General features: G+C 30.6%; 1 protein-coding gene across 3 annotated transcripts in view; it reads right to left on the bottom strand.

Annotated features, from left to right (window-relative positions):
* Window positions 1-20,284, bottom strand: part of LOC139093185 (uncharacterized) — an 80,764-nt gene that overhangs the window by 25,339 nt on the left and 35,141 nt on the right. For all 3 annotated transcript variants that reach the window (XM_070643798.1, XM_070643800.1, XM_070643799.1), the window contains exon 3: window positions 6,904-7,476. In XM_070643798.1, the coding sequence (XP_070499899.1) occupies window positions 6,904-7,129 (226 nt within the window). In that variant the 5' untranslated portion in view covers window positions 7,130-7,476. The remainder of the gene's footprint in view (window positions 1-6,903; window positions 7,477-20,284) is intronic.

Below are 20,284 nucleotides of genomic sequence, written 5' to 3'. Positions count from 1 at the left end.
TCTTTATATATCTAAAATGATTTCATGATTGTGTATCATGACTTATTGAACCGCAATGTATGTGTATAATAATGTCTCAGCAAATTGAAGCTTAAAAGCTTTTTTTTCTCGACTTGTCTTGTGAAAAGATTCATGAGACTTCATCATGACTTTTTGATTCTTTATTTTTGATCAGAGTTGTGGATTTATGAGATTGAATGGGGTGGCAATTAATATGATGAGGATATGGTTCCAAATTATTAAGATTCTTGAAAATTGGGATGGAATGTGTAAAAGCTTCAAAACTTTAGTCAAAGAGGTGTGAAATGGATATTCTCGCGTACACTCCCTTAATTGATGTATCCCAAAAATTTCAAGGACATCATACAACCCTGAATAACCCCTCAATATGCCATTCTCTTTCACAATTTTTCATCTCATTCACCAAGATCTAATCTAATTTTTTCCCCATTATTTGTAGCATCTCTTATGATTTTACACAAAAAAATCTAGAGATTCAATCGATAAAATGTAATTGCCAAAAAACGGCAAACAGAACATAAAGTAGAAAAGAAAAGGAAAGAGAATTTGATTTACGAATAAAAGGCACGAGTAGAAGTCTTGAGAAGGAAGAAATATGAGCGATGAAAGTAAGTGATTGTTGGAAAAACAAATTATGTAATTCGTCTTGATATTTTAGCGAAGAATTTTGTTGGATTCCGAGTTATAAAAAATAATTTTTCTTTAGCTTCTTTTGTGGATTAGTGGGTGGAATAAGTGTGCCAATAGGATTTGAGTTTTGATGATTTGAAGAAGCTGTGGTTGGTTTTTTGAGTACACAGAGGCACACCAGTGGTATTTGGTAAGATTTTCGGCAATATCCCAGTCATTCTATGTCCAATGATATAACTGGGATACCAACTTCTTATCACATAACTCTAGTCTAGGGTAATCCCGTTTAAAACAGCCCTGGCTAAAATAGGAAAGATTTTGAACGATTTCTCAGAAGAACAACAATTTGAGTTTTGAAGAATTCATCATACTGCAAGTTCCGACTCCAAGCTATGCATTTAAACATCTTCAATCTATTGGCAGAACTCAAAGATTAAAACTAAGAAATTCCAATGAAAGACACAAGATAAACACAAAACATCAAACAATTTTCCTGCTTTCTTTTTCTTTTATTTTCTGGTTTATTGTCACTTCTTATTCTCAGCTTTTGATTTATTTTTTGCAGAAGAGAATAAAAGGAGATAAATTTTTTGCTGTTTTTCCTGAAACGACCATGAAAATGTATACATTAAAGTGCTTGTTCTATTTTAAGATTGCACAAAATAATCTGAGGATTTTATGAAGAACATGACGAGGACAAGGATGAGCTTTTTTTGTTTGATACAATGACGCATCTACACAATAGCTGAAATTTTGATTGTGTGTAATTCTTTGATACTTAATTAACAATCATCTCTGAACCCTGAAGTTTTATTCATTAAATTTTTAACTTAATTATTGTGTGTAATATTTAAATTGTAAGGATTCAATAAAATTTTTATTTTGAAATTGCTTAATTAACAATAAGACGAGTTGCTAAATCCGACGTAGTTCAATACAAATATGTAGATCTGAAATATCTTGTTTTGATTTAAATGTTTTTGTATGCTGGAAAACAAGATTTTAATTAAAGTTTGTTTCGAACGTCGATTCATACCTGCATGAGGGGATAAATGTAAATTTACAATTTCTGATTTACAAAATTCGAATTTCGGTTTCCCATTTGATGTTTTCGTTGTGGACCTATTTGTGATAGAGATTTATTTTCCATTTGTTATTGTTATTGTGTGTTGCATGTGTTACTTCGTGGTTGAATCATCTGCGATGCGAAATTGGTTGTACAACAACATCATTGTGTAAATGTTGTAATAATAAATATTGGTTTCTGAGAATAATAAAAACTGAGAATCAGGTAAAACCCTAATTGAAACTGAATGCCAGACTTGCTTTCTCCACATCTAGGAAGATCATTCCTGTTGATTTCTTCCTGCTTATGAAAGACAAAATTTCCTTTGCTGTTTTGAGTTTGGTGAGATGTTGATCGTCCTGTGCGAAAGCCACACTGTTGAGTGATGGATGAATACCTGTGTAAGCAAGCTTATTGGCCGCGGCTTTTTTCACTTTAAAATTTACCATGCAAGATGAACTTCAAATCGATCGAGTTGTTACTGACATCGTCTAATCCTGAGGATTATGTGACAGCTTACAATGTATGAATTTCCTCTAATTTGTAAGGTTGCCCTTCCAATGTTTCTTCACTGTATTAATCAGTAATTTTAGAATGAAGAGAACAAAGATGTTCTGCAATTAAACCTTGCTTGAATGCTTTGCAAAGTGGATTCATTCCATTTCCATAATGTTTAATTCAGTTTTGATTTGATTATCTCTGCCTAAAGACTTTCATTTTAAAGTCATTTGATTTCTGTTTCCAATCCATGATGAGTCTCTGAGAAACTCAACTCCTCATGAATTTCTTCACAAATTTTCCAGTTGGCATTTCTGTAGTCATAGAGCGAACAAACTGCTTTACAAGCGCAATGCATTGCTTATTTTAGTTCTGTAGTGTTCAGACTATTGTTGAACAGAATATACGTTGGTGAATCGGGGTATCATGAGACATATCCTGAGTATTGGATGAAAAATGCAATTCGTAGAAAATAAAAAATATCTCTTAGAAACTTCCTTTGCTTCCTCCTGGAAGATAGACGGAGATGTATTATTTCATTGAGTTTTGTTGTAACTTGGTTGAAGCTTCTCACCACCACAAATCATGAATCTCACATTCTACTTGAGAATGTTTCATATAAATGCGAATCGAGAAATGCTTATAAAGGCTAATGTTTTATTATCACAACTTCTTTCCGATGAATTTCCTCTTTATATACTCTGATGATTTCGAAGGTTGATGAAGAACATGAAAATCTGTCTCTGTGCTTTCGTTGGGCTTAAATTTCTTTTCCTAAGGTTCAGGATGAGACGTTCTCGGCATAAAATTCCTTCCCCTTCTCCTAACGGTTTTTGTTATTTTAATTCAATTTATGTTGCTTAATTTTATTATATGAAGCTGGTAGATGCCTTAACTCCTAGCTGTCTTTGAAATCCGCCTGATCGTTCACCTGCTTTTGATTTTGGAGCATTATTTCCTTGAGATTTCGTAATTCTTTGTTGTTCACCTGATTAATTAATTTCGGTTGTTGAACGATTATTTGATTTTCTTGTGAGGAAAATTTAGTAATTGGGTATGCATGAATTGAGAGCATAAAGATTTGGTTTCCACGAGTGACCAAACTTTTCGAATTTGAAGCTCATTTTCCAAAATGTTAATGAAGGTATTCTGTGTATTTAGACTCCTGGTGAGGCTTTCCGTTTTCAACTGAAAGTTACGATTCATATTTCTAGAGCACGAATTAGTGGTTTATTAAATTTTCCATGAAATAATCTGTCGTAGTAAACTTCCGTTCATAGTTTAGTAATCCTTTTTGACGTTGATCAAAAACTGGGTTGGTTGTTGAAAGTTCATCAACCTTCTGATTGAAGATACCACATGTTTTGGTTTCTGCTGTGAATTTTGTGAAGATTTCATTTTGGTTGTTCTGGTGCATTGCTGTTATCTCCGGAAGTTGGATTAAAGAGTTTTGATTTTCTTTTTGATTACTAATTTCAAGTTTTTGCCCTTAATGGTTTTTTTGTTGTCTGTTTTGTTTTGAATTTTCCATCTCAATGTCATGTTGCTTTTGTTGTTTATATCCTCGGTGATGAGATTGTACTATAGGTTGTTTTTCAAAACATGGTTACTTTTTTGAGATTTGTTGTTGTTTCACCATTCAAAAAGTGAACAAGTTGAACTGAGATTCGAAAATCTCTGTTGTTGTTATCTGGAAAATTTTGATAGCGAATAAAAACACGTCTGAGCAAATTCTGAAACATTTGATTTAAATGTTATTAAAACATTTTAATTAAAGTTTAAATTCATACAATAAATTAAATGAGAAATTTACAATTTCTGATTTACAAAATTAGAATTTGTTGTGGATGATAGAAGTTATTATTGTTGGCAGTACTTGTGGTTAAATAAATTGTTGTACAACAACATCATTTGTAAAATGAATAATAAATAGGAAATAATTAGAATCAGAAAATTTGAAACTGAATTTAATTAGTTCAGTGATGGGAAACCTGTGTTCCGCGTAATTTACCGCAAGGAAAATACGAATTAGGTTGCCCAAATCTGTATTAATCAGTAATTCAGTATGAAGCAAAGATTTTGCAATTATTTGATAAAAGTGGATACAATTTCCATAACCTAATGATCCTAAAGTTTCATTTTAAACATTGTTTCCATCTCAAAACTCAACTTCATGAATTTCCCACAAATCACATAGAGCGACAAACTGCTTTAAAAGCACTTAATATCCAACAGAATAAATAAAGACATCCGAGGATGAAAAATGCTTCGTAGAAAATAAAAAATAAAACTTTATATTTCATGAGTTTTGTCTTCTCCCACCACACATCTCACATTATGAGATATCATATAAATGCGAATGTGCTTATAAATAATGTTTTATTATCACAAGTGAATTTTATGATGATGAAGGTGAAAAGTTTTCGTCTTATTTCTTTTCCTATTTCTGAGACGTTCTCGCATAAAAGTTTAAATTATTTTAATTCAATTTATGTTGCTAATTATTATATGCTGTAGATGCCTTAAGGTGAAATTTTTGTTATTTCTTGAGATTTTAGCTAAAATGATTAATTAATTGAACGATGATTTTCAGGAAAATTTCTAAGGGTATGCATGAATTGATAAAGTTTTTTCCGAGTGTTTTCGAATCTCATTAGTTAATGATATGTGTATTTAGACTCCTTAGGCTGTTTGTGAAAGTTTTCATATTTCTAATTAGTTTTATTAAATTTTCCATGAAATATTAATTTTCATAGACTATAATCAACTAAAGTGATTGAAGATACCACATGTAATTTTGTGAAGAAAATCTTGAGGATGGATTAAAGAGTTTTGATTGATTACTAATAAATTTTTGGCATTTTTTAATTGCGATTTACTATATATAAAAATATGTTCAAAACTATTTTTTATCAATTAAAAAGTTGGAAAATCCAAAAATAATAAGTCTGAGCATTTACAAATTTAAACAATATAAACAAAGTTAATTCAAATATAAAAGCTCACGTTAAACTTTTAAAAAGTTAAACTGCGGTAACAGGAAAATACAATTACATTTACTATAATGAGATTATATGTAATATATTTAATCCATATGAAAATGTAATAAAAAAGTTTATTCTTACATATTGCTCATATAATGTTAAATTTTTCATTCATATGCTACATTTCTGCAATTAAAAGTGAAACAATTTTTGTTCACTTTTATTTTAAAGCACTTCTTTAACTTTATTGTAATTTAATTAGAGAAGTTTAAAGTTGAAAAGTTTAATTAATTTGTAGATTATAAGGACATTTTGATTTATTTTTATTTTACTCTAACTATTCAGCTTTTCCTTTTTAAATTTAAGTCAAAATTTAAATTCTTTCATCTTTTCACCTCAAAAGTTCCTTAGACAGAAGCACTCAAATAAATTAAAATTTGATTAGAACCCTTCCACCCTGACGCTCTTAAAAAGAAAATTTAATTTTTGGTAAAGCTTTTAATTTATTAAATTGAAAATTTTCATAAAAGAATCTCTCAAGTTCAAAAAGCTCCTTTTTGGTACTCACACAGAAATAATGAAAAATTCTTGTTATTTAATCATTAATTAAGATTTTCCAAACTCAAGATATTGTCGTTATTGGATTTAAAGGTTGATGTCAGTTTTTCTAAATTTTTAATCCTTTATAACTCCAACAAAGAAGCTTTCCCAGGATTAAGTTTAAAAGTTTAAAAAATACTTAAAAGTTTAAAATCGTTTCAGTCACAAAATACAAGATTATCACATTAAGACCATAAAATTTTTAAAGCTGCACTCCAGCAACATAAATTGCTATTGTTATGTCCTTTTAAAAATCATCTCATAGCTTTCTCGCGTGTAGACGAAAATTGCCAATAAAATAAACAAAGTCGAGAGGAAAAATCCTCACGTAGCACGCTGGAAGTAAAGAAGAAGACAGTTTTTCCCGCTGGGTATGTTTAAGTGCTTTCTCTCTCTTCAGAACAGAGTAATAAGAAAAAAATCAATTGTCATTCTTTACTGCTGCGTGCAAATAAATGAACAAAAATAACATTTTCGAAATGTGAAGGATAACAAGCAAAAAAAGTAAAAGGAGACAGCGTGAAAAGAATAAAAAAGGAAGTTGAGTTCAAAAATTTGGTAATGTTAGCTGGATTAGGGCGCAATCCATTATTTTCATGTCTAGATAACTGTTAGAGTCAGCTAAAATTGACTCATATCTTTTAATTCGGTTCAAACGAATCCATCCATAGCTGGCAAAGAGCATGTTCTCAAAACTAGAGTTTACAAGGATGCTCATCAAGTACATTAAAGGCAAGCAAGCCGTCGAGAGCATGCTCTTTACCGTTTAGACTAAATCTCTTTCACATTGCCCAAAAAGTCTCACACATTTCATCACAAAACGTCGTCCAAATATCATGCTAAGAAAGCTTTTATCATTGGCCCATAAAATCTGTTTCTTCTCTTTATTTTCTCAGACTTAATTTACTATCACATGGAAGAAGAAGGAAACAAAAGAGATGTAATAATATCCTAGCGATACATTGAAAAATTGTATTTTCGGCAATTACATTATGTTTCTTTTATTCAGGCACGCATACTCACACACACACATAAAGTAAGGCGCCAGGAATCCTATAACTATTTTCATTTTCTTTCATGTTACATAATAGTCAGAATACTCACCTAAATTTGTGCTATCTCCCATCACTGATATATTATTTTGTATAGATGACTCCATGATATTCTTATGATTCTGTGTCTGAGATATTTCTGCGACATTAACATCATCGCCATTGTTTTGAGTATAATTTGCTTTATTATCGTCATCGAGTTGATTTTGATGGCTCACACAGAATGTCATGATGATAGTCAACACTATTAACCATAGACTAATACATTTATTATACATTTTATTTGAACTACAAATAAATTCATCGGTGGTGTGATGAGAATTAAGAGCGGCTGTCTTTCAGCTATTCTTTAAAGATTTATTGACTATAAATTTACAAGCATTTTTTTGGGTCTTGTATAGAATGAAATTCAATTAAGTGATGTACAATAGTTCATTTATTTCTTCACTGACACGTCATCTTCGTCTTACAAAATCCAATTCATTCTTATTTACTATCACTGGAACATTGATCACGAACAACTTTGATAAGCAACAACTTTTGGATGTTCTATCTTTCTCATATTACCGCTTGAAACATATTGTGCTGAATGCCAAAAACATTCCACATTTCATTCAATTTTTGCCTGAAAAATGAGAAAAAAAGAAGAAAAATTAACAAAAATTGGATACGATAGAATAAGGTTCAGTGTCTATATAAGTATTTATAGTCATTCATAGAAAGAGAACGAGAATTATTGACGCATTTATTGTTTAACGATTGAGAGTGACCTAGACGTCTACATTCAATAGACGTACAGAGCATAGTGGGATCAAAACCAATCCTTTGATGGCCTTCCTGCCTAACTATTAGACTCCTGTCGATTCCTGAACTTATAATCCTAAAGACGGTATTGCAATAATTAGATACCGAAGTACTAAACCACTCCGCCATCGAGCCACTAACCACAGAACAATAAGTTCCCCAAAATACCAAAATAGCAACACATCGACATCCAACAACAGCTCTTGATATAAAAAGAAAAACAAATTAAATCTGACATAAAGAAATTCCTTCCTTTCCACAACGATTTCATTTTTATTTTCCTGCCTCTTCTTCATCATTCCTTTTACTCTATGTACAAGTCAATATACATCGGTTATTGATGAGGAGAAAATTGTTTTATTGACACTGAGAATCGTACTATACAGCTACACACAAAAATGTTTTCATTGTCTTTTTTCTCCTTATTCATCTACAATTTTCGCTCATTTAAAGTGTTTTGTTAAGTTGATGTAGGGGTTCAATGTTTTGATGAATTTATGGCTGTGATGATAAAGTGTAGTAGATAAAAATTGGAATTGATATGCTTGCGATTATCATAAGTGGAGAAAACAATGAGATATTTTGGGTATTGATTTTGTATTGTCTTGGTTAAATGAGGTTGAAGCTTATTAATTGGAAATTATATTAAAGTCTGTATGCTCTTTTTGGCTCAGATAGTAAAGCAATTAGGGGAAATGCTAGTAATTATGGTAAATGATAGCAGTGAAAAGAAGTTCCTATTTTGAGAGTATGACAAATATCAATTTTTCAGAGAATATGAGCAGATTCACAAGAATACTGAATGGATTAGGACTTAGTATGGTTAATTCAATGTCATCATATCAACAGTGCCGGGCACAGGGTACCGAAACGATTTATTTTAACCCATTTTTACGAGGAAAATTGCGCTTCGCTACATTGTGCTTCCAAAACCACTACTATAAATAGAAGCTTAATAAAACTACCAATTTAGACATAAAACTCCTCGAAAAATCAACAGCATTAGCTTCATAACATCTGTTTACAGTACATCAAACCGACAAAACCTTCGAAACTTTGCAACCTCTACGAAAGATACACAAAACATTCCTCCCCATTTAATTTAATGCTCATTTAAAGTTTCAAGAGCGTAAAACGAAGAAATAACAAAAAGTTGTTTACTTTTGTCTTCTCCTTCCACTCCTACTTCAAGTTATTGTTTCTTTATATTTTTAAACTATTTTTTCTCTCTTTTTCTTAATACAATCACACAAAATGGAATGAATGAAAAAAGTTTTTCTGTGTATTGTTGACGGCTTTTTGCATTCTTCACCTCTTTTATTTCTCTGCATGAGGAGATGAGAACATAACAACAAAGATTCTTTTTACATGCTTTTTACTCAGTTCAAGGATTTTTTTTATTATCATCGTTTTTATTGTGAAAAATTTACAGCACCCAAAACACAGTAGCAACAAAAAAATTCTTTTTCTAGAAATGACAAAAGTGAAATTTAAAAAAGTACGAAAATTAATTTCTTGTCAGTCTTTTGTGACATTTAAAACAGCATAAATGAATGTGGGACAGGCCCGTAAAAAATGAGGGCACTTTTGATTTTAATTTTCACATTTTTTTATTGTCAACTTGAATGTTGTCTAAACAACGCCTGTGGAGGGAGAACATTTACCTCAAGAGTCTTCAGAATAAATTGTGAAAAAATTTATTATTTTGTGATGAGGGAAAATTCTTTTTTGGAGATGAACAGGAAGTTAATGAGATTTACATCCATAAATAATTTTGTACATTAATTAATGATAGATGTAGGAACAAAATATAAAGTTAAAGGATGAAAAAACTATGCTCATTTGTGATTGGGGAATATGAAAATTAGGGGTTGTGTCTGTTTTAGCATAGATTAGGGAAGTATATCGAAACTGGTATTATTGCTTCTAATTGTCCATCTAGATGTCACGAGCTATTCATTTCTGAAAGATCAAAATCTTCGCATTATATGCGTCTCAGGGCTAATGACAGTTTAACAAGTGAGGGTTCGCCAAACCACAGCACTCAAACGAAGACCTGCAGTTCATAGGAGGATTTTGAACCACGCCATCGAGCCACTTCAACTTGCTTTTATATAACTTTGCATAATATAAATTAACATATTTTGAGTTAAATAATCTAAATATTTGAAAAAGTTCAAACCAGAAAATTCCACGAAGTTCAAATTTCCATCGCAAGCTACGTATAGATACTGATCTAATTTAACCTTTTACTATTTTTCAGAATAGTTTTAAGTTGGTTTTGCGGTCAAAAATATTATTATATGAAAAAAACTACAAAACTTTATTTTTGTGGAATAAAACTTTTATTGCCTCTTAACATTTAGCTTATAAATCTCCAGCATAAGCAAATTTAGTCGGCAAAAAAATATTCTGACATTTAAAAAATAAAATAGGCAAATAAAGTTGAATTATTTATCATAAAATGTGGATGGATTCACAAAATTCACACATTGTATTAAAATTCATAAAATTTACAAATAGCAAGATTAATTCATCAAGCTATAAGCCATATCTAATAAAAATTCAACAAAATTTCGAAACATTAAAGCCTCTAATGACACATCCATTAAAATTACTTCCTTTGATTAGTTTAATTTTAATCCCCAAAATTTAACATCTAACAATAAAATTAGACACAAAGATCCAACCGAAGCTCACACATAACATTATAATCTATTATATTGAGCGTGTTATTCAATTATGCAGCAAATTCAGCATTCAATTTATTTAACGGCAATGAGATTAATTAAAATTTATTTTAATTTATTGACTCATTTTCAGTGGAAGTTAGTGGCAACTCGTTTGTGTGCGTTTGATGGAATTTTCAGCATTTAGCACTTTTGTTCATTTGCATTTGTCTATGTTATGGTAATTTGGGTGGATTTTTTTATTACGAAGCCTAGTTACATTCATTTAATGTGGTTGACTGCTCAAGAGACCTGTAGCATTGAAGCTTTCAGGCCATTTTTGTTAACTTTAATTTTCTTTAAATTAGAGGCAATTTTCCTTGTCATTATGGCCATTTTAGGGACATTTCAACGTGTCCCTTAAGATACACAAAAAATGATTCCTTGTGGTTTGAATGTTCGCTGTAATTACGGTCTGTCAATTCATTCTTTTGCATTCCTTGCTGAGCACCTAATTTAATTTTCCACAGAAATGACCTTTTTATTATATGAATTTTGAGTCATTTATTTTTGAACCCTTGTAGAGAATTTATGAACATTTTGAAATTTCATTGAATTGCAGACGAAAAACTAAGGTCTGCAGTCTTGCACAAGCTATAACGTACAGCTTAAAACTATTGGCCTGCGCATCTAAAATGCCGAAAATGGTTCGCCCTGTTGGTTTCGACCGAACCCTATATTTATCATGTGCACAAGGACATCCATTCCCCAAATTTATCCACTTTAGATGCCTCAAAATATGAATGTTTCGTGGAAATATTAAGAGCGAATAAATTTAATAAATTTAAAGTCATCAAGACTCTTTCTATCACACTTCGCATCTCATCACTGCTGATTGTTATATTTCTCAAAGAAAAGAGAAATAATTGAGCCATTGTGAGCACAGTTCATAAATTGTAAATTATGCAAAAAAGGAAAGAAAAACTTTCTTTTTTTCGTATTCATAAAATAAATTTTCTTTTCTTCATTTTTCCATTTTCTTTCTACTTTATAACATCATTGACAAAAGAGCTTTAAGGGGAAAATTATTTTCTAGAATGAAAAAAAAAATTAGCAAAGTGTAAAGCCTCGACGCGAAAATGAAACAAGGGAAAAGAAATTGAAATGAAAAACTTTCTTTTGCGCCTCATTTTAATTCAACATCAATAATTTTTTTCTTCAGCCTCATGAATTTCCTGACTATATGACTGCATAAATAATTTTTCTCATGTTTTGTGGCTGACTTTTATTCACTGACTCAGAAATTTTTTTCTTTGTTGAGCTCTGAACTTTAAGACATTTATCCTTTTGACTAAACATCTTTAAGGCATTAAGACAGCTCATTCCCTAAAGAACAAGAAATTCAAGTTCACTGAAGGGCAGTCATGACCATATCAACAACAAGACATTTAACGATATCCGTTACATGGGAAATGATGACCGGAATCACAAAGATTTGTACACTGTATTTATATAAATTGGTATGAGAGCTGTGGGCTGCAATTTAAAGAATCATTAAATATATTTTGGGATGTGCCATAAGAAGCAGTAATTTAATTATAAATGGTTTGATTTATGATATTTTTCGTTGAATGTTGGCAGGATATGCATGAATGTGGCATCAAAAGAAAGGGTTCAATGACCCCTCTAGCCTTAATAGTAATTCTTCTTCTAATCAACTATCTCATAAATCTTTTAAGTAATAAATTAGATTTCACACAAAAAACTGCGTACTACAAAAACCACATCCGACAAAAGTTCACCAACTCATCCCTAGTGAGTTCAATTTTCCATTCTGTTCTTTAATCCATGACATCCGCAACCAAAAAAGAAAAGAAGTGAGCACGAAAGAGCAAAAAAAAGAAGTGAACGAGAATAACAAAAAAGTACATTGTTTAATAACAAATGAAGTCAAATGAATCTTGAATGAACCGAGCATAAAGATAACTTAACATTGAATGAGAGAAGCAGGCATGAAAGAGAGAATTGAAGGAATAATATAAAGCAGCATAAGCGTAAGTTGAAAAAATTTGAAATGTAAAGCAAAGCTTATCGCGAATTAAGGAAGCTTGAGAAGTTAAATAATTTATTGTCTTGAATTAAATCCAGTATTTTATGCTTTTTACACCACATAACAAACGATTTTTATTCCACAAATTCCAATTGTTTTGCTCATCTCTTAGTTTTAGACAGAGTTGCATGTAGGGGGGATAATAGACAACTAGTCTATAATAATTTCATTAAATTTTGAAGAATTTTAAAAAAATTGCAAAAAGTATTTTTATTGGATGCACCCCTGCCTTTAAATTTAGAATCAGCTAAGATCTTTATTTGTATTAATTTCTTCTTCTTCTTATTCTTGTCTCTTTGCCTTGCATTCTCAGATATGTGCATAAAAAAGTTATTTAATCCACTTCTTAGTGCTTTTATAAACTGTCTGAAAAGTTCTACGGTTTTGTGGTTTACAACTTATTTTCATGGATTTTTATTAAGCCATTTGGGTCAAGTGAAGACATTTTTGTGTAGATTGGAATTTGTTGATTTTCGATTTGTTCTGTCCTGATTTGACGATTTCGATTCAAGCATGAAATGTATTCATACAATTGACTTTAGTTGACTAGTCCATACAAATCTTTAGTCGACTTACATTTCGGAAATATTTCAAATATTGGCATGACTTTTTATTTGATTTTCACATAATCACCCCAATTTATATTCATAATTCTACCCTTCAACTCAAATACGCAAACACTCGAAATGAAGTCAATTAAATCGCAGAACAAATGATCTCGAGAGAAGAAATTCCAGTCATAGTTTGAAACTTGACTCATTAATATTTGTTTTAATGCGGAGTTCCACCAAAAACTTTTCTTATTTTGTAATTCTGAGAAGTAAGACATCATTTAAGTTTAAATTACCAAACAATTAAAGAAAACAAAAATGTTAATTTTACATTCGCTTCCTTAGCGCGACGCTAATTAGTTCAATCTACCACTCGCCGTCCTACTGTTATTATTCCCATGAGATTTTAAGCTTCTTTCGTGAAATTATATACTTCTTGGCCTAAAGCAAGTCTTAAGATTTTAATATTAATTAGTCACTTAAGATTTCAGTAGCATCATCCATTTCAAATCCTCCCCAAAAGTTGATTCCAAGTTTTCTGTTGAATTCTTCCCTCATTTTTTTGATATTCTCTTCCTTTATTCGTTTGTTTACTCATTGTTGTCTTTAGCATTTCAAGATTATATGAAATTGAAAGAGGGGGCTCAATTTAAATGACATAAAATTTTTCTTATTTTCTCTCTTTTCGACTGGAGGCATACACAAGACACTGGATATATCGCACTGAAAATTCGATGATAATAACAATAACGCGGGAATGTATATTGTAATGTACAGTATTACCAAAAACAACATCAACATTCAGTGGTTGTCATGATACTTTTTTCATCCAATCAATTTATTTACTTTGCAGGGCTGTAATCTAATTTTAGAATGGAAGGATGAGTAATCCAGATTATAAATATTAATTTCATTAATCTAGCATTTTTTTGGTATCTACCTATATCTCATTTCACGATTCATACCAAAATATTGTATTCTTATTTATTCATCTCAACATAATCCCGTCTCTACTCCCACACAACCAAACCAACCCTGATTATACAAAAACACCGAATAAAAAAGATAAAAGCAAGAAGAAGACTGAATGACTGAATAAATAAGAGTAAGGAAAAAAAGTCAAGCTAATTTGTTTATTTGCTTTTCATCTAAGAAATCAAAATTATTTATGGTTGAATTAAATTGTCATACATAAAGAAGATTAAGCGTCAGACGTTTTTCTTTCTTTGCTTATACCCCACCCTTCTATACATTTTTTGCTATTTTCTGTATCTCAACATGTTCTGCTGTTCACTTTTCATGGTGAAACGCGAAATAGATAATGTAGACGGATGGGAAAGAGAGTCAGTAATGAAGACAGTGAGTAGTTGGTTTGAAAGGGCATTTTGGTAGCAAGTGGACTAGGCCAATGGTCCTCTTATTGTAGTTTATAGTAAAAAATCGGATGCTTAATAACAGTATATTCTTGAGTATCCAGCAAGACCCTTATATACGTAAGCAGACAGCTAATCGGACAATTGAACAAGCCAATTGATGAACATCCAGACAAAATTCGAACATTTTTGACAGTCTTCTTTTAGATAATCCCCAAAAAAGAGAGCAAAAGAAAGACAGGGATGTGAAAGATATGAAAATTCAATGAGATTGAATTTTGTTTTTTGCTGACGCCTCAAATATTTTGTTCTCCTTCCGTTTTATTTTCTTACTTTATTTCTGTTGAGATTAGGCATCATTAGATGTTATTTGGCTTGATGATACGACTCGACTGATAAGAACCTTTAATCTTTATTAATGCTTTTTCTAGCGCTACACATTCAATCCAATTCTTCTTTTTTTCTCTTACGTATGAGCCTATTTCCAATGTATTACGCAAAATAAACTTCGGATATGTTTTATTGCCATTGCTTTTGCCTTCTAGCTGTCGTAATATTTTTATACCATTCACATTCTTTGATTCTCGCAACTTTTGGTGCTTTTTATTGGGTAGGTGTCTTATGTTGTTTTCTTTGTCTATTTTCTTACAATATTAAGCTCTTGTGTTGCTAAGTGATTTTGTGAAAGTTCTATTGGGGATGAAATGTTTTGTGTTTGTGAAAATGAAGCTTGAAATGTCGGAAAAGTTAATGAATAGACTGTGGCAATTTATTGAACAGTTACTAGGGCTAAGTAATAATTGCTGGGCGAAATGATTAGTTTTGAGTTTAGTTCCATGAATGGTTCCCAAATTTCAACTGTATCATTGACTAAATTAGAACAAATGAACAACAGTTCAGTTTAGTGACCGTGCAATCCTCCCACACAGCAATAATTTTTTGTTTGACTTCAATTGTCTCGACTTTATTTATCTTACCACCCGAATGCGCTAATGTCATTTCTACAAAACGACACAAAATATATTTTTGTTAAAAAATTTATTTGAATTGTTGTCTAGGGTGAACACGAGAAGCACAAAAAGACAACAAAAGCGAGAGCGAAAAACTGGTTGAAACTATGTAACTTGATGATTTATCGAGTTTTTCTAACTAAAAATTTTTTTAACGTATTTTTAAGTTACACAAAAAAAATTTTATTTGTGCCGCCGCCAATAAATAATGGCTATACATCATGTAAAAGCACATCTATTGTAAACTTTTTTTTTCTTTTCATATTTGAAAAATGAATTGAAATTGGGGGCTGGGAATAGGATGGAAAATGGAGGTGGAGGATGTAAAGGAAATAGACGAGTGAACATTTGAACACGAAAAGAAATTTATGTATGTGGAAGATCGAAGATATAAATTTTGATATATGTTGAAGATGTGAAGCTATTTAAAAAGCTTTTATGCCTGCTTTTTGGATAGATGTATGTACTGTGGTGTTGTGTTACATCATGTGTATTTAATATCTTAATGTTAATGCTCTGGAGATGGATTTAGAAGTTTTTTGATGGGAAAATGGGAGAGGGTGGGAAAATATATGGACGAAATCTTTATTACATTAAACATAGTCTGGAAAGGCTGAATTTGATGATGATCTGGTTTTTAAAACATATCTAGTTATTTTTTTGTTACGGTCTTATACTTTAAGATTGAATAAAACTATCCTCTCAAACTACATATTGATCACATCCACAGAGTTTCTCATGAATTAAACTTTATAGAGTAATAACAATGAAGTCAAAAGGCTTACAACTGAAAGAACATAAAGTTCATTGTGTTAGCTTTCATAATCGATTGAAGAGCATGATTCCCTCAAGATTTTATTGTTAATGTTAACAATTTTGCTATTCATAAACTTTAATAGCAAGAAACTTTATTGGTACGTAAAGCAAATAGATCAATAGATTTTACTGATTCCCATCCAACTCAAGGTTATGACAATGATGTGATTAAGGGAATACAGTGTTCTGTTTATAAATCAATAGGCGTTACGTGAAACGGAAACTCCCTTAAAGACTTAAAGCTTATAAAAATATTTAGCATTTCCATATATTTTAGTTGCTGTCTCAATTTGTTGTCATAGGCTTTAATATCTGTTTAATTCAGTTATGCTTTTTGTTGGACTTTCCATTTGAAACTAGTTACAACATGTATTGCTTGTTAGAAACTTATTTTTCACAATTTTGAAAATAAAAGCTTAGTTTTTTGTTGAAAAAACCAAATTAAAGTTTAGTTAGAAAAATTTTTAATGATTTTAATTGGATGTTACGTTGTATTAAAAACTCTGAAATAAATACTGCATCTGACATGATAGTTAATTGCTCAAGGAGACATAAAACAATGTAATCTCTCATAATTAAGTTTATAATTGTTTTTCCATACATGGAATTGAAATGTTTCTATGGTGAAATGAGCAGTGAATATACTGTGTTTGGAAAGAGATATTAAAGTTATGATGCTGTTGATCACACTTAAATCACGATATTGTATTCTGCTGATGGTTATTCTATTAATATCTTTCTACTTTCTTTTCTTAAAATGAGATTTATTAATTGGAGCAATATTAAATGAATAAATCAATAATAATAATGCTTGTCATTGTTAGAACAAAGATTTTATTCAGCTTTATGCTGGACATAGCAAAAATCGTCCATGATTCAATAAAGGACGAAAGCAAACTCTAGTTTTTATAGGTTACATTGAATCAAAAGATCCAACAACCTTAAGTAAAAACCTGAGAAGCTTGAAGGGAGATTTAGACATTTATGAGCAATATTATCGTTCCTACCTATAAAAACTGTCATTGATGAAGAATTTAAATATTACAAAGCATTTAATCTCACGTATCTCCATTATTTTTTTCATTTTCATTCACATACATAATGCTTTAATGCATTGTTAACATAAAGTTCTGTAACTTAAATTTACTAAAGTACTTTGAGTGCACTTTGAATTAAATTCTCCTGTGTTGTATACAATATAATCTTTTGAGAGTATTTTTTTACTCTTATTTCACATAAATTACAGAGTTCGTTTAGCAAATCTCGTTCACAACAATAAAAGCATAACAAAAACTAGAGAGGAGTGGATAAAAGTAGAGGAAGGGAATTTTTTATATTGTTACATTTTCTCCGTGACGATTGTGTATATTTACAACAATACGACCGTACATAAAACAGGGAAATGTGATGGCATTCTATATTGTGTTTACATTTAACAATTGTCGAGAATTACTTTACATTACTCATGAATTTCAGATAGTTTTTTCCTCCTATTTTCATTCACAATGGATACATGCATTAAGTGTGCATTTGCAAATACTCTCAAATGCTTAATATACCCGACATTGTGGAACAAAAATTGAAAAATTGTCAAAGCTTAACAATAAATATAATAAGCAGCATGAAAAATAAGCTATAGAAGTGATTTTAAAAATTCATCGCCTTTATCTGATGTATTGCATGAAAGTATGCATTAAAAGTCCTTTGAAAGTCAATTTATAATCTCATTTTATTCTTTATATGATCGAAAAGCTGCATTGTAAAGTGTGACTAGCTTTCATTGTTAAAAGTTTGAAAATAATAAAAGATTTTAAAAATAGAACTAGTTAAACGTATAGAATCCTGCGACCCTTATTTGCTAGAAAACATGACATAGAAAAATTCTACAATTTTCTTATTTACAGAACGAGAATGTATGACAATCTAATCGTGAAACAGTCACATATATAATATAGGGTAAAAAAATATGAAGATTACATTACGATACTTTGAATATAAATTCAATTCAATACCAAGAATAGAGTAGAATAAATTAAATGAATAAAAAAATAGAAAAAAAGTCTAGATCGCATGGAAGAGAAACTAGGAAACTAGTTAACAGGATATATTACATTGCTTTTCTTCCTCATATTTCCATTTTTGCTGTTCACTTCAACATTTTTCATCATCATTTGAAATTCGCTTGAAAAGGCACAAAAATGAGAGAAAGGAAAACATCGCATTTTTAGTTCAGTCGTTCCAAAAAAATCCAAGCTTGTTTGTTGGAATAAATAATACTTTTTGATAATATTTTGTCCGTCTATCCTTTAAAATAGTCCTCCCGCCTCTCTCTGAAACACGACCAATATCAAAGACACTTACTAAACTATCTAGATAAGCATAGACACACTAATCTCCTGATTTCAATTGATTCACACGATCTTACTAAGACTCTTGGTAAGCTAGCTTCTAGCCAACTTTAGCTCTACACAACATTCCAACTTGACATTTTTACCCTCTCACAATTTGATTCCTACATTTTTTTGCTGAACCATAACTAAAGTATACATATTATACAGAAAACGAGAAGTCGAGCTGAATATATGAATGGTCAATTTACATATTTTTTTCTTTAACTTATTCATATATTGTACGGCATGTATATGAAGAATAGTGGAAGACATCCTCGCATATAGATTTCGATGATATAATAAAGAAGAGAGAATGAAAATTATACAAAAGATTCTTTTTTGCCATTTTTGTGCTGATATTCCACTCAGTCTACGATGACAAACTCCATACATACATTCATACATTTAAATGGAGATAAATACATAGTACAGAGCTTTTGTGTGTCATGTATAAAAAGGATTATTATTTTCATCATCATCGTCTTTGTCATGGGGATAGAAGCCAAGCGTTGCTTGCAATCGTATAAAGTGTAAAAATGATGAATCTAAAGAGTTGACGATGATAGCAGCTGTATATCTGTACAAAAAATCATCACTTGTGTTGAAATGATTCTTCACACATATATACAAAAAGAAGTCATTCAATTCGATTTTCTTTTCATATTTAATGCCGGAAAGAATGGAAAAAGTATTTGTAGTAGAAAATGGAAATGTTATGCAGTTGGAAAAAAGTCATAAATTGAGTGAAAAAACATACACAATGTGTTGTTAAACAATAAACAGACTGTTGAGGGGTCCTGTATAAATGATGACCATACTCATTGAATTTGACAATAACAAGCTATTGTCCAGACCAAGTCTAAATCTAATGACCATTTGGGATTTCCTTAAAGTCCAAAATATACATCACCAGTGAATAAATCCACTAGAAAAGAAGAAAGTCTGCAGCTTATGTTATTGTTGTGTGTTTCAGAACTTGAGGATATTGGAAAGGAATGACTGTAATATTTACATAGACTTGAAATGAAAGACATTAAAAGTATTCTGAGAAAATCATTAAAGCGCCTTTAGAAAATTATTGTAAATTTTTGAAATTTGCATGATGTGATTTAGACAATAAGCTTTAGATTCCAAGAACCATGACCATATTAGTTCTCATTTTTTTCATATTAAATAAAGATATTTTGAATGTAAATCCTAAATTTATTTCAAATGTTCAACCACTTTAATATTCACAGCAATTAAATTCCCACAAAAAGCAGCTTCAAACCCATACAAAGAATACTTTTGCATGTCTATTCATATAAATTGTTCTCTTTCCCCTCCCTCTTATTAAGGTTTATTACGTAGACCATCCTCCGCACATGTGAACGTTATATGCACACGTTATTCTATAAAAATATTTTTTCTGTCCGAATAAAGGCTTTATTCCACTTTTTTCATTCATGTCGGAAGCAAATCCTTTTGTTTAAGGAAGAATTTTATGTAATGTCCTAATAAATGAGAATCTAAGTGGAGAGGATTCATTTAAAGTACTTGATCGTTGATAATAAGGGACACAATCATTTCATTTAGCTCTAATCTTTTATTAGCTTTTTCCCTTTTTTTGTTCGAAATATATTAAGTTTAAGGACTTCTGTTTGATTTTTATTATTATCTGTTCTAGACAATTGCTTTAAATTAGAAGGGAATTTAGAAATTTTTCATCAA

Source organism: Chironomus tepperi, unplaced genomic scaffold (genome assembly GCF_022539635.2).
Source record: "Chironomus tepperi strain 1889 unplaced genomic scaffold, CSIRO-AGI_Ctep_v1 contig_335, whole genome shotgun sequence".
Classification (NCBI taxonomy): domain Eukaryota; kingdom Metazoa; phylum Arthropoda; class Insecta; order Diptera; family Chironomidae; genus Chironomus; species Chironomus tepperi.
Note: the sequence above shows the minus strand (reverse complement) of the source record. Positions and strands in the feature narration are given on the sequence as shown.